This window comes from Meleagris gallopavo, chromosome 2 (assembly GCF_000146605.3).
Source record: "Meleagris gallopavo isolate NT-WF06-2002-E0010 breed Aviagen turkey brand Nicholas breeding stock chromosome 2, Turkey_5.1, whole genome shotgun sequence".
Lineage (NCBI taxonomy): Eukaryota > Metazoa > Chordata > Aves > Galliformes > Phasianidae > Meleagris > Meleagris gallopavo.
This window is the reverse complement of record NC_015012.2, coordinates 37,919,609-37,932,144: the sequence shown is the minus strand read 5'-3', so window position 1 is coordinate 37,932,144 and position 12,536 is coordinate 37,919,609. Positions and strand designations below refer to the sequence as shown.

Genomic DNA, 12,536 nt, shown 5'->3' with positions numbered 1-12,536 from the left:
TTTTCCCCTCCTTAATTGTAGTGATCTAGCTCTTGCAACCTAAGTCACGTACAGTTACAGAGTAACAGTTGGTGTTGGATAGCAGGCCTTAGCTGGAGCGCTGTTTTGTGATGGCAAAGGATATGATTATAGAATTCATTTGAGTTGGAAGGGACCCTGAAAGGTTATCTGGTCCAGCTCCCCTGCAGTGAACAGGGACGCCTACAGCTAGATCAGTTGCTTCTAGCCCCATCCAGACTGTCTGTGGATATCTGTAAGGAGAGGGCATCCACCACCTCTCTAAGCAACCTGTCTCAGTACCTCGCCACACTTACTGTAAAAAGCTTATTCCTTATATCCAGTCTAAATTTTCCCACTTCTAATTTGAAACTGTTTCCCCTTGTCCTTTCGCGACGGACCCTGCGATAGAGCTTGTCCCTTTCTTCTGTATAATCCCCCCCTTAGATACTGAAAAGCTGCTAATCCTGAAGGGAGAGAGGGATGCTGCATGAGCTATAAAGTTAGTAAACAAATCAGTTAGCACACTGGCAAAGCTTGTTTTAATAAAGCCATGGGCTTGCTTTTTTTTTTGTTGTGTGTGTGTGAACCTTCGGAGTTACTTGTGTGGTCTGGAATTAAAATGAAATGCTATTGATAGGTTCAGGTAGAGATACATTCTACTGGCTTTATTTGTCCTTTCTATCCACCAGAGCAGAGGCAGTCATCTGGCAAATGCAGAGGAGGGTGAGCTGGTTGCCTGTGTTCATTTAACTGAAATTGAATGTACTGTTTTAATTAGATAAACGTGTAACTTTAAGCTTTCTTATATTTAGTTTTAATCACTTCAGCTTACTTTGATTTGGTTACCTTTATTTGGTCAATTGCCAGAGATATCAAATCTACTTAGCTGAATTAGTATAAATTCTTTTACAGAGACAAGGGCTTGGAAAGATGGCAGATATTGATGGTTACATGTTTGTTATTTTGTTGCTGTAAATGCCAGGAATCCCTCTGACTTCAATCTTCAGAAATGGTGTTTGTGTAGATACCCTTGGAACTACAGATTTTGTCGGTGATATTTTGGCCTGGAAAAGAGGAGGCTTCTGGGGGACCTTATAGCAGCCTTCCAGTACCTAATGGGAGACTACAGAAAAGCTGGGCAGGAACCTTTTTATTTGGGAGTGCAGCAATAGGATGTGGAGTAATACCTTAAATGGTTTAGATTAGGTGTTACAAGAAATTATACACTATGAGGGTGCCAAGGCATTGGCACAGGCTGCTCAGGGAAGCTGTGGATGCCCCATCCCTGAAGGCCAGCTTGGGTGGGGCCCTGGGCAGCCCACTCTAGTTAGAAATGTCTTTGCCCATGGCAGGGGGTTGGAACTGTTATCATTAAGGTCCCTTCCAACTCAAACCATTCTGTGATGCTGATGGTTAAGAAAGTAGTTCCTAAATCTGCTTAAAATTTGGGGAAGGAATTTGATATATGCATATTGAAAAGACTTCTCTTGACATCTTTATGCACATTGCAATAGTATATATTCCTTGTCTCCAGGAATTTAATGTTTGAGTTGTTCTTCGTACAGGATAATTCTATTTTCTAAAGCAGATTTTCTTTATGATAATGATTAAAAATGAAGTGATAACATTAAATTTTGAGATGCAACACGCTTTTTTTTTTAAGCTCAGCTTTGTCAAGGGATTTACTTCTGTGAAGTTAAAATAAGGAAATAGCTCCTCTGTGGGAACTGAGGGTGTCTGGAAGATGGCCAGCATTCACATAGTAGAAAGTACATCAAACTGTGCTAGGTGACGTCAGCTGGGAAATATCTTGAAGATCTTTACTGGAGTGGGAGAATGGATTATAGGAGCCCAGTTTAATTCATTCAGGGAGAGACTTCAGGAGGTGTAAAGCTGGGTCAGCTGTGCGCCCAGACCAAGTTGCTTATGGCCTTATCCAGTCAGGTCTTGAAATCCTCCCAGAGTGAAACTGCATATCTAGTAAGAACCTCTCTTGCTTTAGTTATTGTAGCATTAGAAGTTTTTTTTTGCCATGTAGGATCTGATAACTCAAGGGTATAGAGCAATTCCAATTTCTGGCACAGAACAGAAGTAGTGTGTGCTTCGTCCTGCTGGAAGTCACACCTCTGGTAATAGCAATCAGTTTTGACCTAATCTAAAAAGAGAATTAATTCATTTCCATTCTTGAAAAATAACGAATAGCAGTGATAGACCAGGAGGTTCTATCTCAGCCTTTTAGCTAGCTTAGATACCAGTTGTGTAACAGTATGACTCTCACCATGGGCTGATCTCTTGTGCATTTGCTTGTCTTGGAGCAAGCTCTATGGCCTGTCCAGGCACAATCTAAATTAAGAAGCTCACTTGTAGCCTGAGGTATTTGCACCATTCTGTGACTTCACTGTAGACCTACTTCTTAAAGGATAATAAAGCATTTTAGTATCAGTACAGCATGGGCTTTAAAAGGTGCTTCTATTCTTGCTTTCCCTGCCTTAAAAAAAAAAAAACAATTTGCAAACTTGTAATGGGTGTTCCTGCTAAATCACATAATTGCTGTGATGTTTAAACATAGGCTTTCACTACAGAAGATTAATGCCACACGCTTTTTGTTTCCTCTTTATTTCTAGGGATTGGAAAGACTACTTTGATCCAGAAAGTCACTCAAGCACTAAAATCCTCAGACGTTCCCATTGATGGATTTTACACAGAGGAAGTTAAAGAAGGTGGCAGAAGAAGAGGATTTGATGTTGTCACTTTATCTGGAAAACGAGGTCCTTTATCTAGAGTTAGGTACTGAGGTTTAAATTGTTTTAAGCAGCTTGTTTGATGCTTCTCTAGTCTGTCAGCATGTTAAATGCTCTTCCAGAAGGTGATTACCAGCACAGATATGGTTTTCATGTCATGTTCTTTGTTCAGTTCTCGTTTTCTGGCTGATACCTGCATTATCTATGTAGACACCATATCACATAGTTTAAAAAAGAAAATGGCCTAGAGAAGACTGGTCTCTTTTACTTCATATTTTACACCAGATAGAGCTTTTCTCCCGAATCCAGGTCTCTTTGGGATACAGTGCATAGCTTGCTGTAGTCAGGAGGGAAGATTATTTCTTTCTTCCAGCTGATTTGTGAGTACGGAATCTGAAAATCAAAGATGAATAGCACTTAATGTTGTATCAAAGAGCCACTGACTGGCCCACAAATCCTGCGTGTGAATTTGAAGAAAAAGGGAATCTCAGAGTCCCACTCAGAATAGGGTTTCAAAAGTGCAGAGCACTTTCCTAATTTACCAGGCCAGATTAATGATTCCTGCACAACTTAGTCTAGGTAGGCATGACATTTCTATCTCATTCAGACGTAAGTGACCTGACCAAATAAGCTGCATACTGCTAACAAACACAGCTCACCTGGAATAGTGTGATGCTGTACATACAAACTGAGTATTTTTCAAAGACCGTTTAAGTGTTCTGCAACCTATTCTGAGCTTTGGGTTGTTGCTTTGATGCCGTCTAGTGTCACATTGCCTAATTCAAAGGTAGCTCCTATGCCTGCAAGAACTGCAGGTGTATATTTTGATTTCCTTGCAAATATCTCTATTACCTTTTATATTTTTTTTTTTGTCCTTCTGCATAGCATTCGAATTTAAGCTTATATAGTACTGAAGGTAGCTTAGGGCATATTTGTTATCTGAAAGTATGCTGTCTGCAATATTATATAATGCATTGCTTTCACGGTTTCCTTGCTTAGAAGAATTAAGAGCAAATTGACTTACTAGAGTAATTATTCTCGTAAATCCAGTTGAAATGACTGCGGTAAGTTCTTGCTGAACTTATTACTTAGAAGGATTTGTGTGTGTCTTTCAAATTTAGTTCTGATTCTTCTGCTTCAAGACGTGAATGTCGTGTTGGACAATACGTTGTAGACGTTGCTTCATTTGAACAGTTGGTTCTGCCTGTGCTGAGAAATGTGAGTATTATACTAAAGCTGCTGAAAAAATGGATGCTTTATGATAGTGATTGTTATTGGAGAGCTCTTCTACAGCACTCAATTCTGATGTTAATAAAGGGCCTCATTCTTGAATTTCACTGATTCTGACTGTCTTCAGGATCAGATAACAGAAGGAGCAGAGCTGTTGTGAGGTGTGAGATTGCTTTGCCTCTCCTCTTCTATGTGACATTGTCCTGTGGCCAGGCCCACCTTGGGTTGAGAGACAGCCAATAGGAAATTGCTTCCTATGCCACCTTGCATGGTGAAAGGCAAACAAGATGTACAGGTGGCTTACTGTACAAAATGCAAACGAAATGTACAGATGGCTTGAGTTAGTGGGCCCACAAGAAAGGATTTTGTTGCTGTTCCTCTTCACATCCTTTTTTTCTCTCTCTTTTTGCTCTAATTCCATTCCTCCAGTAGGAACATTATTCGTGTCTTGAATCCAGTAATTAGTTTTTATTACCGCTGTGTAAGTACAGCTTGGTTTCAAATGATACAGCAATCTGATAATTTCAGACTTAGCCAACTGCACAAGGAGTGCTCTGTGACAAGACTTAGTCTTTTTCTTGTCCTTCTCTGGTCATTCTCTTCTAGCAATGCAAGCAATATTACGATCATCACCCTTTTCCCTTTTCCTTTCTCTCTTACCCCAACCTTTCCCCCTCTTCAAAATTAAACAAGACCAGATCTGACTTTGGCAATAGCACGTCATAAACTGTGTGCAGCAGCTGCTGAACAGTACTGCTAAAAATCATTTTGTGATTTTTCTATGCTACCGGAGCTCAGGGGGTCAATGAAGAAGGGACTTCTTAATGAACTTAGAGCAATAAAAAGCAAAACCAAAGGGGTGTGAGGAATGAAAACAAGACAGAGGATCAATTTCTTCTTTTTGTCAAGGAATGTTAAAGCCTGAAAGGAGGGAAACAAAGATGCCAAGGATCTGTGAAGGGATTTTAAATAAAACAGCTACTCAGGAGAGACTTGACTTGAAAACGTCTTAGGATCCATGTTAAACAGTTCTTCCACTTTACTGGAAATAAATACTTGGTCTTCACAGGGAAAAATATTTAGATTTCTTTTTTCTTTAGGTTCTGTGTAGCATGGCTGCTATTGGTGCATGTTCATGGTTCTATAGAGGTGAGTTTGAGTTGAGGTTGATTCATTCCTCACATCTGCAACTAGCAGAGAGTAATTTTTGGTTAACTTCACCAGGAGAGGACAGCCAGAGCACTCTCTTTATATCACTCTATATAATGAGAAAGAAATGGAAGATGATTGTTCTGACATGAGAGAGAAGAAAAAGCTGGCAATGGCGTGATTATTTATCCAGATAACTTTGGAGAAAGTTGCTTGTTTTGAGAGAAGTGCTGGTTTTTGCCATCTTTCATTTGCACTCTTTCATTTTGGTTTTCATTTGGTGTTGTTTGTTTGTTTTCGATTCTAGAGACACTATCACAGTGTGCTTCTGCATCGCTTGCTGTGATGGCAGGTTCTGATCACAAATCTGATGATCAAGTCAATTTTGTGGCAAGAGCTTATGCCAAAGCAGTAGATCAGACAGAAACAGAAGGCGTAGTGTGAAGGAGAACAGTGTTCTTGTTTCTGGAGAGATCAGCACATTTTTGTTTACAGTTTGACTCCTGCCTTCCTATTTTACTTTGGACAAACTGCATTGACCTTTCAAAGTTTTATCATTATGTAACAAATACTGGAGCCAGAGGTGAAGACCCTGAGACCTGTCCAAGTCTGCTCACTCCTGTGCATGTCTCAGTTTGCAGCACTGAGGGCTCAGCCGACACAGACAAAACTGCTCCTGTGTGAGCTGATAATAAAAAAATAACCTACGTAAAATCTGAAATCTTACTTAAAGTTTGGAAGCTGTAGACAAGGGTGTAAACATCTGATGTGTTTGGTTGGTTGTTGTTTTTTTTTTGTTTTTTTTTTTGCTAAAATAGTGAGAAGCAATCTTCTAAATTTAAAATTGTTTTTGAAAGGCATTCTGTAGCTACAAGCTTCCAACATGTAATGCAAGCCATTCTTAATAATTATGTTGTGTTGATATTGATTTATGCTAAATGCAGAATTCAATGTTTTGAAACGTTTGGGTCCTTCAGATTTAATGAGAGCAGTTCTTTATTGTCAAATAGCTGGAGAATTCTGCTCTGAAGGAAAAATGATATTCTGAATATTTCCTGTCATCATAGCTGGTATTTATGCCATACATGTATTCTTATCTTTCCACCAGTCTTTTATAAACGACAGATTCAAAGTTGGTCAGCTACCAGCAGCAGCAGCTCTGTCTTTTCAGTTTTCCCCAGTATTACAATGGATTTATTTTGGAGGTAGTTTTTATTAGCATGGCAGGCTATTTCTGTTGCTTGTTCGAAGTTCCGTGATGTTTACAGTCTTCTGATGCACTTTTCCACAGGTAAACCAGGGCAGTGATGCAGAGAAAAAGATTTGCGTCATAGATGAGATTGGTAAAATGGAACTCTTCAGCCAGGCTTTTATTCAAGCTGTTCGTCAAATGCTGGCTGGCTCTGGGACCGTGGTACTTGGAACTATTCCCATACCTAAGGGAAAGCCACTGGATCTTGTTGAAGAAATAAGAAGTAGGAGAGATGTTGAAGTGTTCACTGTGAGTAATATTAAATACCCTTGAAGAGCCTGCTGTTCTGGGTTGCGGGTTTGTATTTGGCTCTGTTTAAAAACTGATTGTTGCTACCATTTGCTAGCTGTGGAGAGTTTGTATGAAATAAGCCTTTTAGTTTCCATTTGGTTCTTAATGGGCAGGTGTTCACCTTATTAAAAAAAAAAACAACACAGCTTCACACAGCTGGCTTTGGTTTTGAGAGGCTGTAGAAGTAATGATGTCGTTGTTTTTAAAAGTTTTCTTACTGTAGTATTACTGCCACTGAAGTATTCTCTATTCCTCAGAGTTAAATCTTGTAAAGTACAGTCAGATTTCTTTTTATTTTTTGCAGGCTGGCTTGCAGAAATATTACCAGTTATCATATTCAAAGGGGGGGAAAAAAAAGCAGCAGTAGAGTTTGCAGAAATAATTTGTGAAAGAAAGACACTTGTAAATGAAGTGTGCTTTCTCTGCAGTCAGTGAAACAACTTTGGAATTCATTATGTTGTTTTACAGACATAATATTCAGGACATTAGGGCCTCAAAGTGATTTTCTGATCAGTTACAGAGAAATTCTCAAAAACTTACCACAACAGAACTGCCTGTTCACTGGGATACGTGTGAAGTTTCCTTAGCATCTGTAAGTGCCCTGGATACTTTACAAAAACGAGCTAAATGTAACCCCCTCTCCTTTCAGTTATTTGTCTGCTCAGTGTTATTATTTCTAGTAGAGAATAAAGCTGTATATCTGAAACTGAACTGCATATATCCATAAATTACAAATATAGTAACAGAGACTTGCAGGTTCTGGCTTACTGGCAGGGGTAATAGCCTGTAGAGCAGCATGGTAGTGCAGCCTGCTCTTGAGTGGAAGCAGATTGCAGTGACTAAAGGTCCTTTCTTGTAATGCAAATGAATGAGGAAGGAGAAAAAATCTTAAGAGTGATCTTAATTACTGCAGAGAAAGCAAAGCCTCCATCTTCTTTTTTCTTCTTCAAAGCGAGAACAGAACTTCAGTGCTTGGAAACAGACCTCAGCTGTCTTTTGCTCAGTGGTCCCATCATCATCATCTTTATTTTGTGTTTCTTAAATTAAAAACCTTTTTGGGTGCTGAAGCAGCACTAGCAGCAAAAGCAAGAAAAGTTTTCTTTCCCCTCATAAACATTCAACTCCTACCTTTCCCCTCAGAGATTAAAACCCACATTTCCCACTGAGAAGCCAACGTGTGTTGTTTGTTGAGCTGCTGAACAGGGACGTGTGTGAATGTGAATTCCATGTGACTGCTTTATGGTGGTAGAACTGGGAGGAGAGGGAGTGGAGAAAGCAACAGTCACTTACTGCTTAGGATGCAGTCATGGCAAGGCAACAATGCGTGTTTCCTTCTGTCAGAAATGGTGCTGGAAAACAGTATGTGACTTTTCAAGGACATTTCAAGCCTTCCACTGCCTCATTCTATCAGGTGATGTTCTAGAGGCTTCTGCCATTCAACCCCAGGTTATTAGGTGTGTCATGCCAATACATCGTGTTTTCAAATGTTATGACTTGTACATTTCAAAAGAGCAATGTTTTCTCTATCTGAAAAAAACCTTTACTAAAAATGAGCCATCCTGTTTATGCTGCTGAGATTAGTGTGCAGGTTTCTTTGTTTAAATGCAGATTTCTCTGTTGGATCATTTACCCAAAAGCAAGGGTGTGAAATGTGTGACAGACTGCAAGAGTATCCAGGTGACAAGTGATCTGCTGTGCTGAACGCTATGCAGGAGAGCATCTGTCTCACTCCAGTGACACGCTGCATGCTCTTCCTCAGCTGGTTAAAATAAGCACACGAGCAGGAACAGAACCTGCTGCTGGAGACTCAATGTGTTACTGGCTGGAGTAAACACTGAATCACCAGCTACTTCCTTGAAGGGCTGTGCCATGCAGAGAACCTGGAGTGCCCAAATTACTTGTGATTAGCTTTCTCTTGCTGGCTTTTATGATGCCCTAAAGTGTGCAGACATGTGGCTACCTTCCAAAAAATTCTGTCTGCTTTGTCACTTAACATGGAGTTAGGTTGCATTCAAGTAACTCAGCAGAGCTTTCTGATCCTTCTTTTATTGTCACAAGGATGGTTCTGACGTTTGATGTTAAGAGCATAGACACAGCTGTTGTGGGTTTTACAGTCCCTTCTGTCTTGAAAGCATATTTAGTTGCTGTAAATGGGCCCAGATGCCCTAAAAGTAGTTGGGATTTGGATCCAAATGTTTAATTTATTACATTTAGAGCACTTAATGATAGGAGCTCTGATATTTAACACATTTTTTCCATTGTTACCCAATTCCAATTTGCTGAGAACTCAACTTTCCAGTGAAAGTAGAAAGGCTCTTTTTGCAATGCCCAGCTCTGTGTAGTTTCGCAGACGTGGTGTCATAACTAAGATTGCTTTATCCCTAGCAGCTGGCATGCCTTCATTTTCTCCCATTTTCCTTTCTATTAATTTTGTATTTGTAAAGCCCCTTAGTGAGGTTTGGTTGTTTCTGCCTTTTAAGAAAGCAATTAGTTAAATGGATAAGAAGAGGTTCCAATTGAACAAACTCCAAATTCTGTTCCCTCAGCAGTACCTGAATGGTTAGGGAAAGGAATCTTCTGTCCTCTGCGCTTGCATCCTTGGAGTTTAGGTGCTCATGGAATCACAGAACAGCCTGGGTTGAAAAGGACCACAATGACCATCAAGTTTCAACCCCCCTGCTATGTGCAGGGTCACCAACCACCAGACCAGGCTGCCCAGAGCCACATCCAGCCTGGCCTTGAATGCCTCCAGGGATGGGGCATCCACAGCCTCCTTGGGCAACCTGTTCCAGTGCATCACCACCCTCTGTGTGAAAAACTTCCTCCTAATATCTAACCTAAACCTCCCCTGTCTCAGTTTGAAATCACTCCCTCCTGTTCTATGACTATCCAGTGATCATTCATTCAAAATTATCTAAGTACTTAGTAAAAAGCAGCATCTTCAGTTGCCTTTACTCCCTAAAAATCTTCCCATCTCTTTGTACATTCAGTACAGGTACTGGGAGATTTGTTCTGTCTGGAAAAGCTGTCTGTGCAGACTGTCTCCAGACCTTAGGAGAAGGCTGATATCTATCAAGCAGCCTTTGCAAAATGGTTGTGAGAATTTCCCAGTACTTGGCACTTTCTCTCTGATGCTCTCACTGGACTTCTGGCATGTAGGTATGGAAGAGGACAGATAAAATGGAGTATTGTTTTTGCTGGCTCTGAGACAGTGGGAAGAGCTATTAAATGTTCAGAAGGTCCTTTGAAAGTCAGGATGTCAGGACACTTGCTGTGAGATTTAGAGCTTGGCTCATCTGTGCTTCGTGCCTTGTTTACCTCAGGGTACCTCAATAGTCTTACTGAAGAGCAATTGCATTCTTTATTGTCTTGCTCTTTGCTATTGTGGGGCTTTCTTTTTATCTAATAATAGTCTTGGAACGATGCTCAATAAAAACAGCAACACTTTCAGGGAGATCTTCCTGCCTTTTCCTCTTTTTTTTCTTTCTAAATCACTTTTTCTTCAGTCTCATGTTGATCTGCTCTCTTGAATTCAAGTGTCATAGGTGAGACCACTGTCTCAAGGTTTACAGTGTTGTTTTCCAACATTTGGATAGGATGTCTGTGACGAATAGAAATGGGTGCCTAGGTTGAATTTTTTAGGTAGGGCTGTCACTGGTTTGATGATGATAGTGACAATAATAGACTTTTTCCTGTTCAGTACTGACTTCGGTCCATACTGGCTGGAAGGAATGCAAATCCATGTGCTCAGATCTTAAGTGTAGCTACAGGGAATTGCTGGTGGAGAGCTTTATGTCATGTATACTATGGTATCTTTTCTTTCCCTTCAAACTTTGTTAATAGATACGAGTGCCCTAATTTCTTCTTTTTCTGTCTCATCTGTCTCTGTGTGATTTCTTCCTGCCCTTTCTGCAGAGATCTGAGCACTGCAGCAATTTCCTTAAGCTTTTCAAATGAAGCTTTTACTGATACTTAGCAATTTTTTAGCCCTTTCACCACTCCAGCCCTCTCCCCAAGTGATGGTTGGGCTAGTAATGCTGTGGTCATGCACATAATGCAAGTGACTGTATCAGGGTAGTCTTCAAGAAGGGGAAATTTGCAACCCCCAGCCCCGCAGTTCTGTCCTGTGTCACTGCTGTACCCAGGGGCTGAACTGGCCAGGAAGTAGTAACACTGCCTTGGCAATTTGCAGTAGTCTGCAGATGCTGCAACACAGGTGGACCCAGTAGAAGACAGGATGCTGGACTGTATGGATTTTCACATGGGCTGGTGTTAAAGTCCAGCATTTTCAGGGACATACCTCAGTGCACTGTAAAAGTTGCCCAGCTTTTATCCCCTAGTTTTATTTCTCTTCCAAGGTGTTTCTGTCCTGCAGTGCTAAGGCTTCTCACTGCACAGCTGTGCTGTTGTTAAGCCAGTTCTAATTTTTTCATTGATGATGCTTTTTACTTGGCCTATCATCGATAGAAATACAGTCTTTTCAAGTGCTGAAGGTGTAAGACCTCCATTTTGTTGTAGAAAAATGAGGTTTAGTAACTGGAAGGGATTTCTAGTAATGGCAGAAGTACTCAGTGGTTTTTTGAGCAATTCCTGTTAGTTATTCAAGCCCTGGGTATCCAAGCAATGGGTATCCATGAATAATTAAATCATATGCAGTTTTGTGGGTTTAGTTTCAGTTGTTGGTAGCACAAGAAGGCTAGTGTTTGACACTCAGCATTCCTCCACCAAGAGTGAAATGCATTTGAATTTCTACTTTGTTTTTGAAGTAAACCATGATATGGAGGTTACTCATCCAACTATATCTGTTTTAATTTCTCTTTTTCTAGATCAGTAAAGAAAACAGGAACAGCATCTTGCAGGACATCTTGGCAGCTGTGGAGTCATGCAGACAATGAAGACCTTTTCTTGCTTGTAAAGCTTTTGCTACTTTATTACTAAAGCTTTTATTTTTATAAAACATTAAACTTGTGGATGTTCTAGTCTGTCCTTCCTATGTAAGCCCCTGAAGGGTTACTAGAGCTTCCTGGGTAAGTAAGGTAAAGCTGCTATTACTCTACAATATGAAAATTAAGATAAAAGGATTCTTGTTTATCCTGTTCACAAGCTGATCCATTTAAAAATTCAATAGATCTGTAGTTAATGTGAAACTCCAACCTGGGTATTTGAAAAAAGTAGATGGTCTGACTCTGATCCTGTTTCACCATGTAAAAGCAATTAGCTGCCAAGTGTCTTCGAGATCTTTGTCTTTCAGAATGTTGAGGACGTTTCTGTCTGGAGGACAATTTGTGGTCTGTAATTCCTACGCAATAATGTGCATTGAGGAACCAGAACTTGTGGCCTTGGTGTAACAGAACGTAACCCTTTTAGGTTCACAAGACTGAGTCAAGTCTTGACATGTTTTCCATGCGGAGATGGACTTAATACTGCATGTGTCTCTGTATGGGGACTTTCAAGCCACTGCATTTACTGATACTTTTTTTTTTTTGCTTATTTAATTTTTTTTCCTTACTCAATTCTGTACACACATAATGGTTAGTGGTGATATAAGGAGTGTGTGAGAGTATTAGACAATGTATTTTTTTCCTCTGAGGTTTGCAAATGTATTCAGGGGAAGTGCTACCACTTAATCAATTTTGCACGTTGTTAAAATAGAATTCCCTCCCAGGTGCACACTTGTTCACTGTATGATTTATAGTCATCTTTGGCTGTAAGTTAAGGCTTCAGTTGCTTCTTAACTTTTCTGTTCAGTTCAACAACTGTTAAAGTGAGCAAACTAAAGGCATTTTCAAGCATCGTTCTTGTTTCTTGTTTCTGTGTAAACTGACACCAGTAGTGCTATGTAGGTGGATGGGAACAAGCATTTTTTTTTTTTT

General features: G+C 40.1%; 1 protein-coding gene across 4 annotated transcripts in view; it reads left to right on the top strand.

Annotated features, from left to right (window-relative positions):
• NTPCR (nucleoside-triphosphatase, cancer-related) overlaps positions 1-12,536 on the top strand; it is a 15,497-nt gene that overhangs the window by 647 nt on the left and 2,314 nt on the right. The window contains exons 2-6 of one of the 4 annotated variants that reach the window (XM_019612822.2): positions 2,625-2,787; positions 3,863-3,959; positions 6,412-6,621; positions 7,178-7,255; positions 11,490-11,574. In XM_019612822.2, coding sequence (XP_019468367.1) covers positions 2,625-2,787; positions 3,863-3,959; positions 6,412-6,621; positions 7,178-7,255; positions 11,490-11,558 — 617 coding nt within the window. In that variant the 3' untranslated portion in view covers positions 11,559-11,574. Of the gene's footprint in view, positions 1-2,624; positions 2,788-3,862; positions 3,960-6,411; positions 6,622-7,177; positions 7,256-11,489; positions 12,458-12,536 lie in introns of those variants that run through there. The other 3 variants (XM_019612821.2, XM_031552421.1, XM_003204026.4) reach the window with 3 other exon arrangements.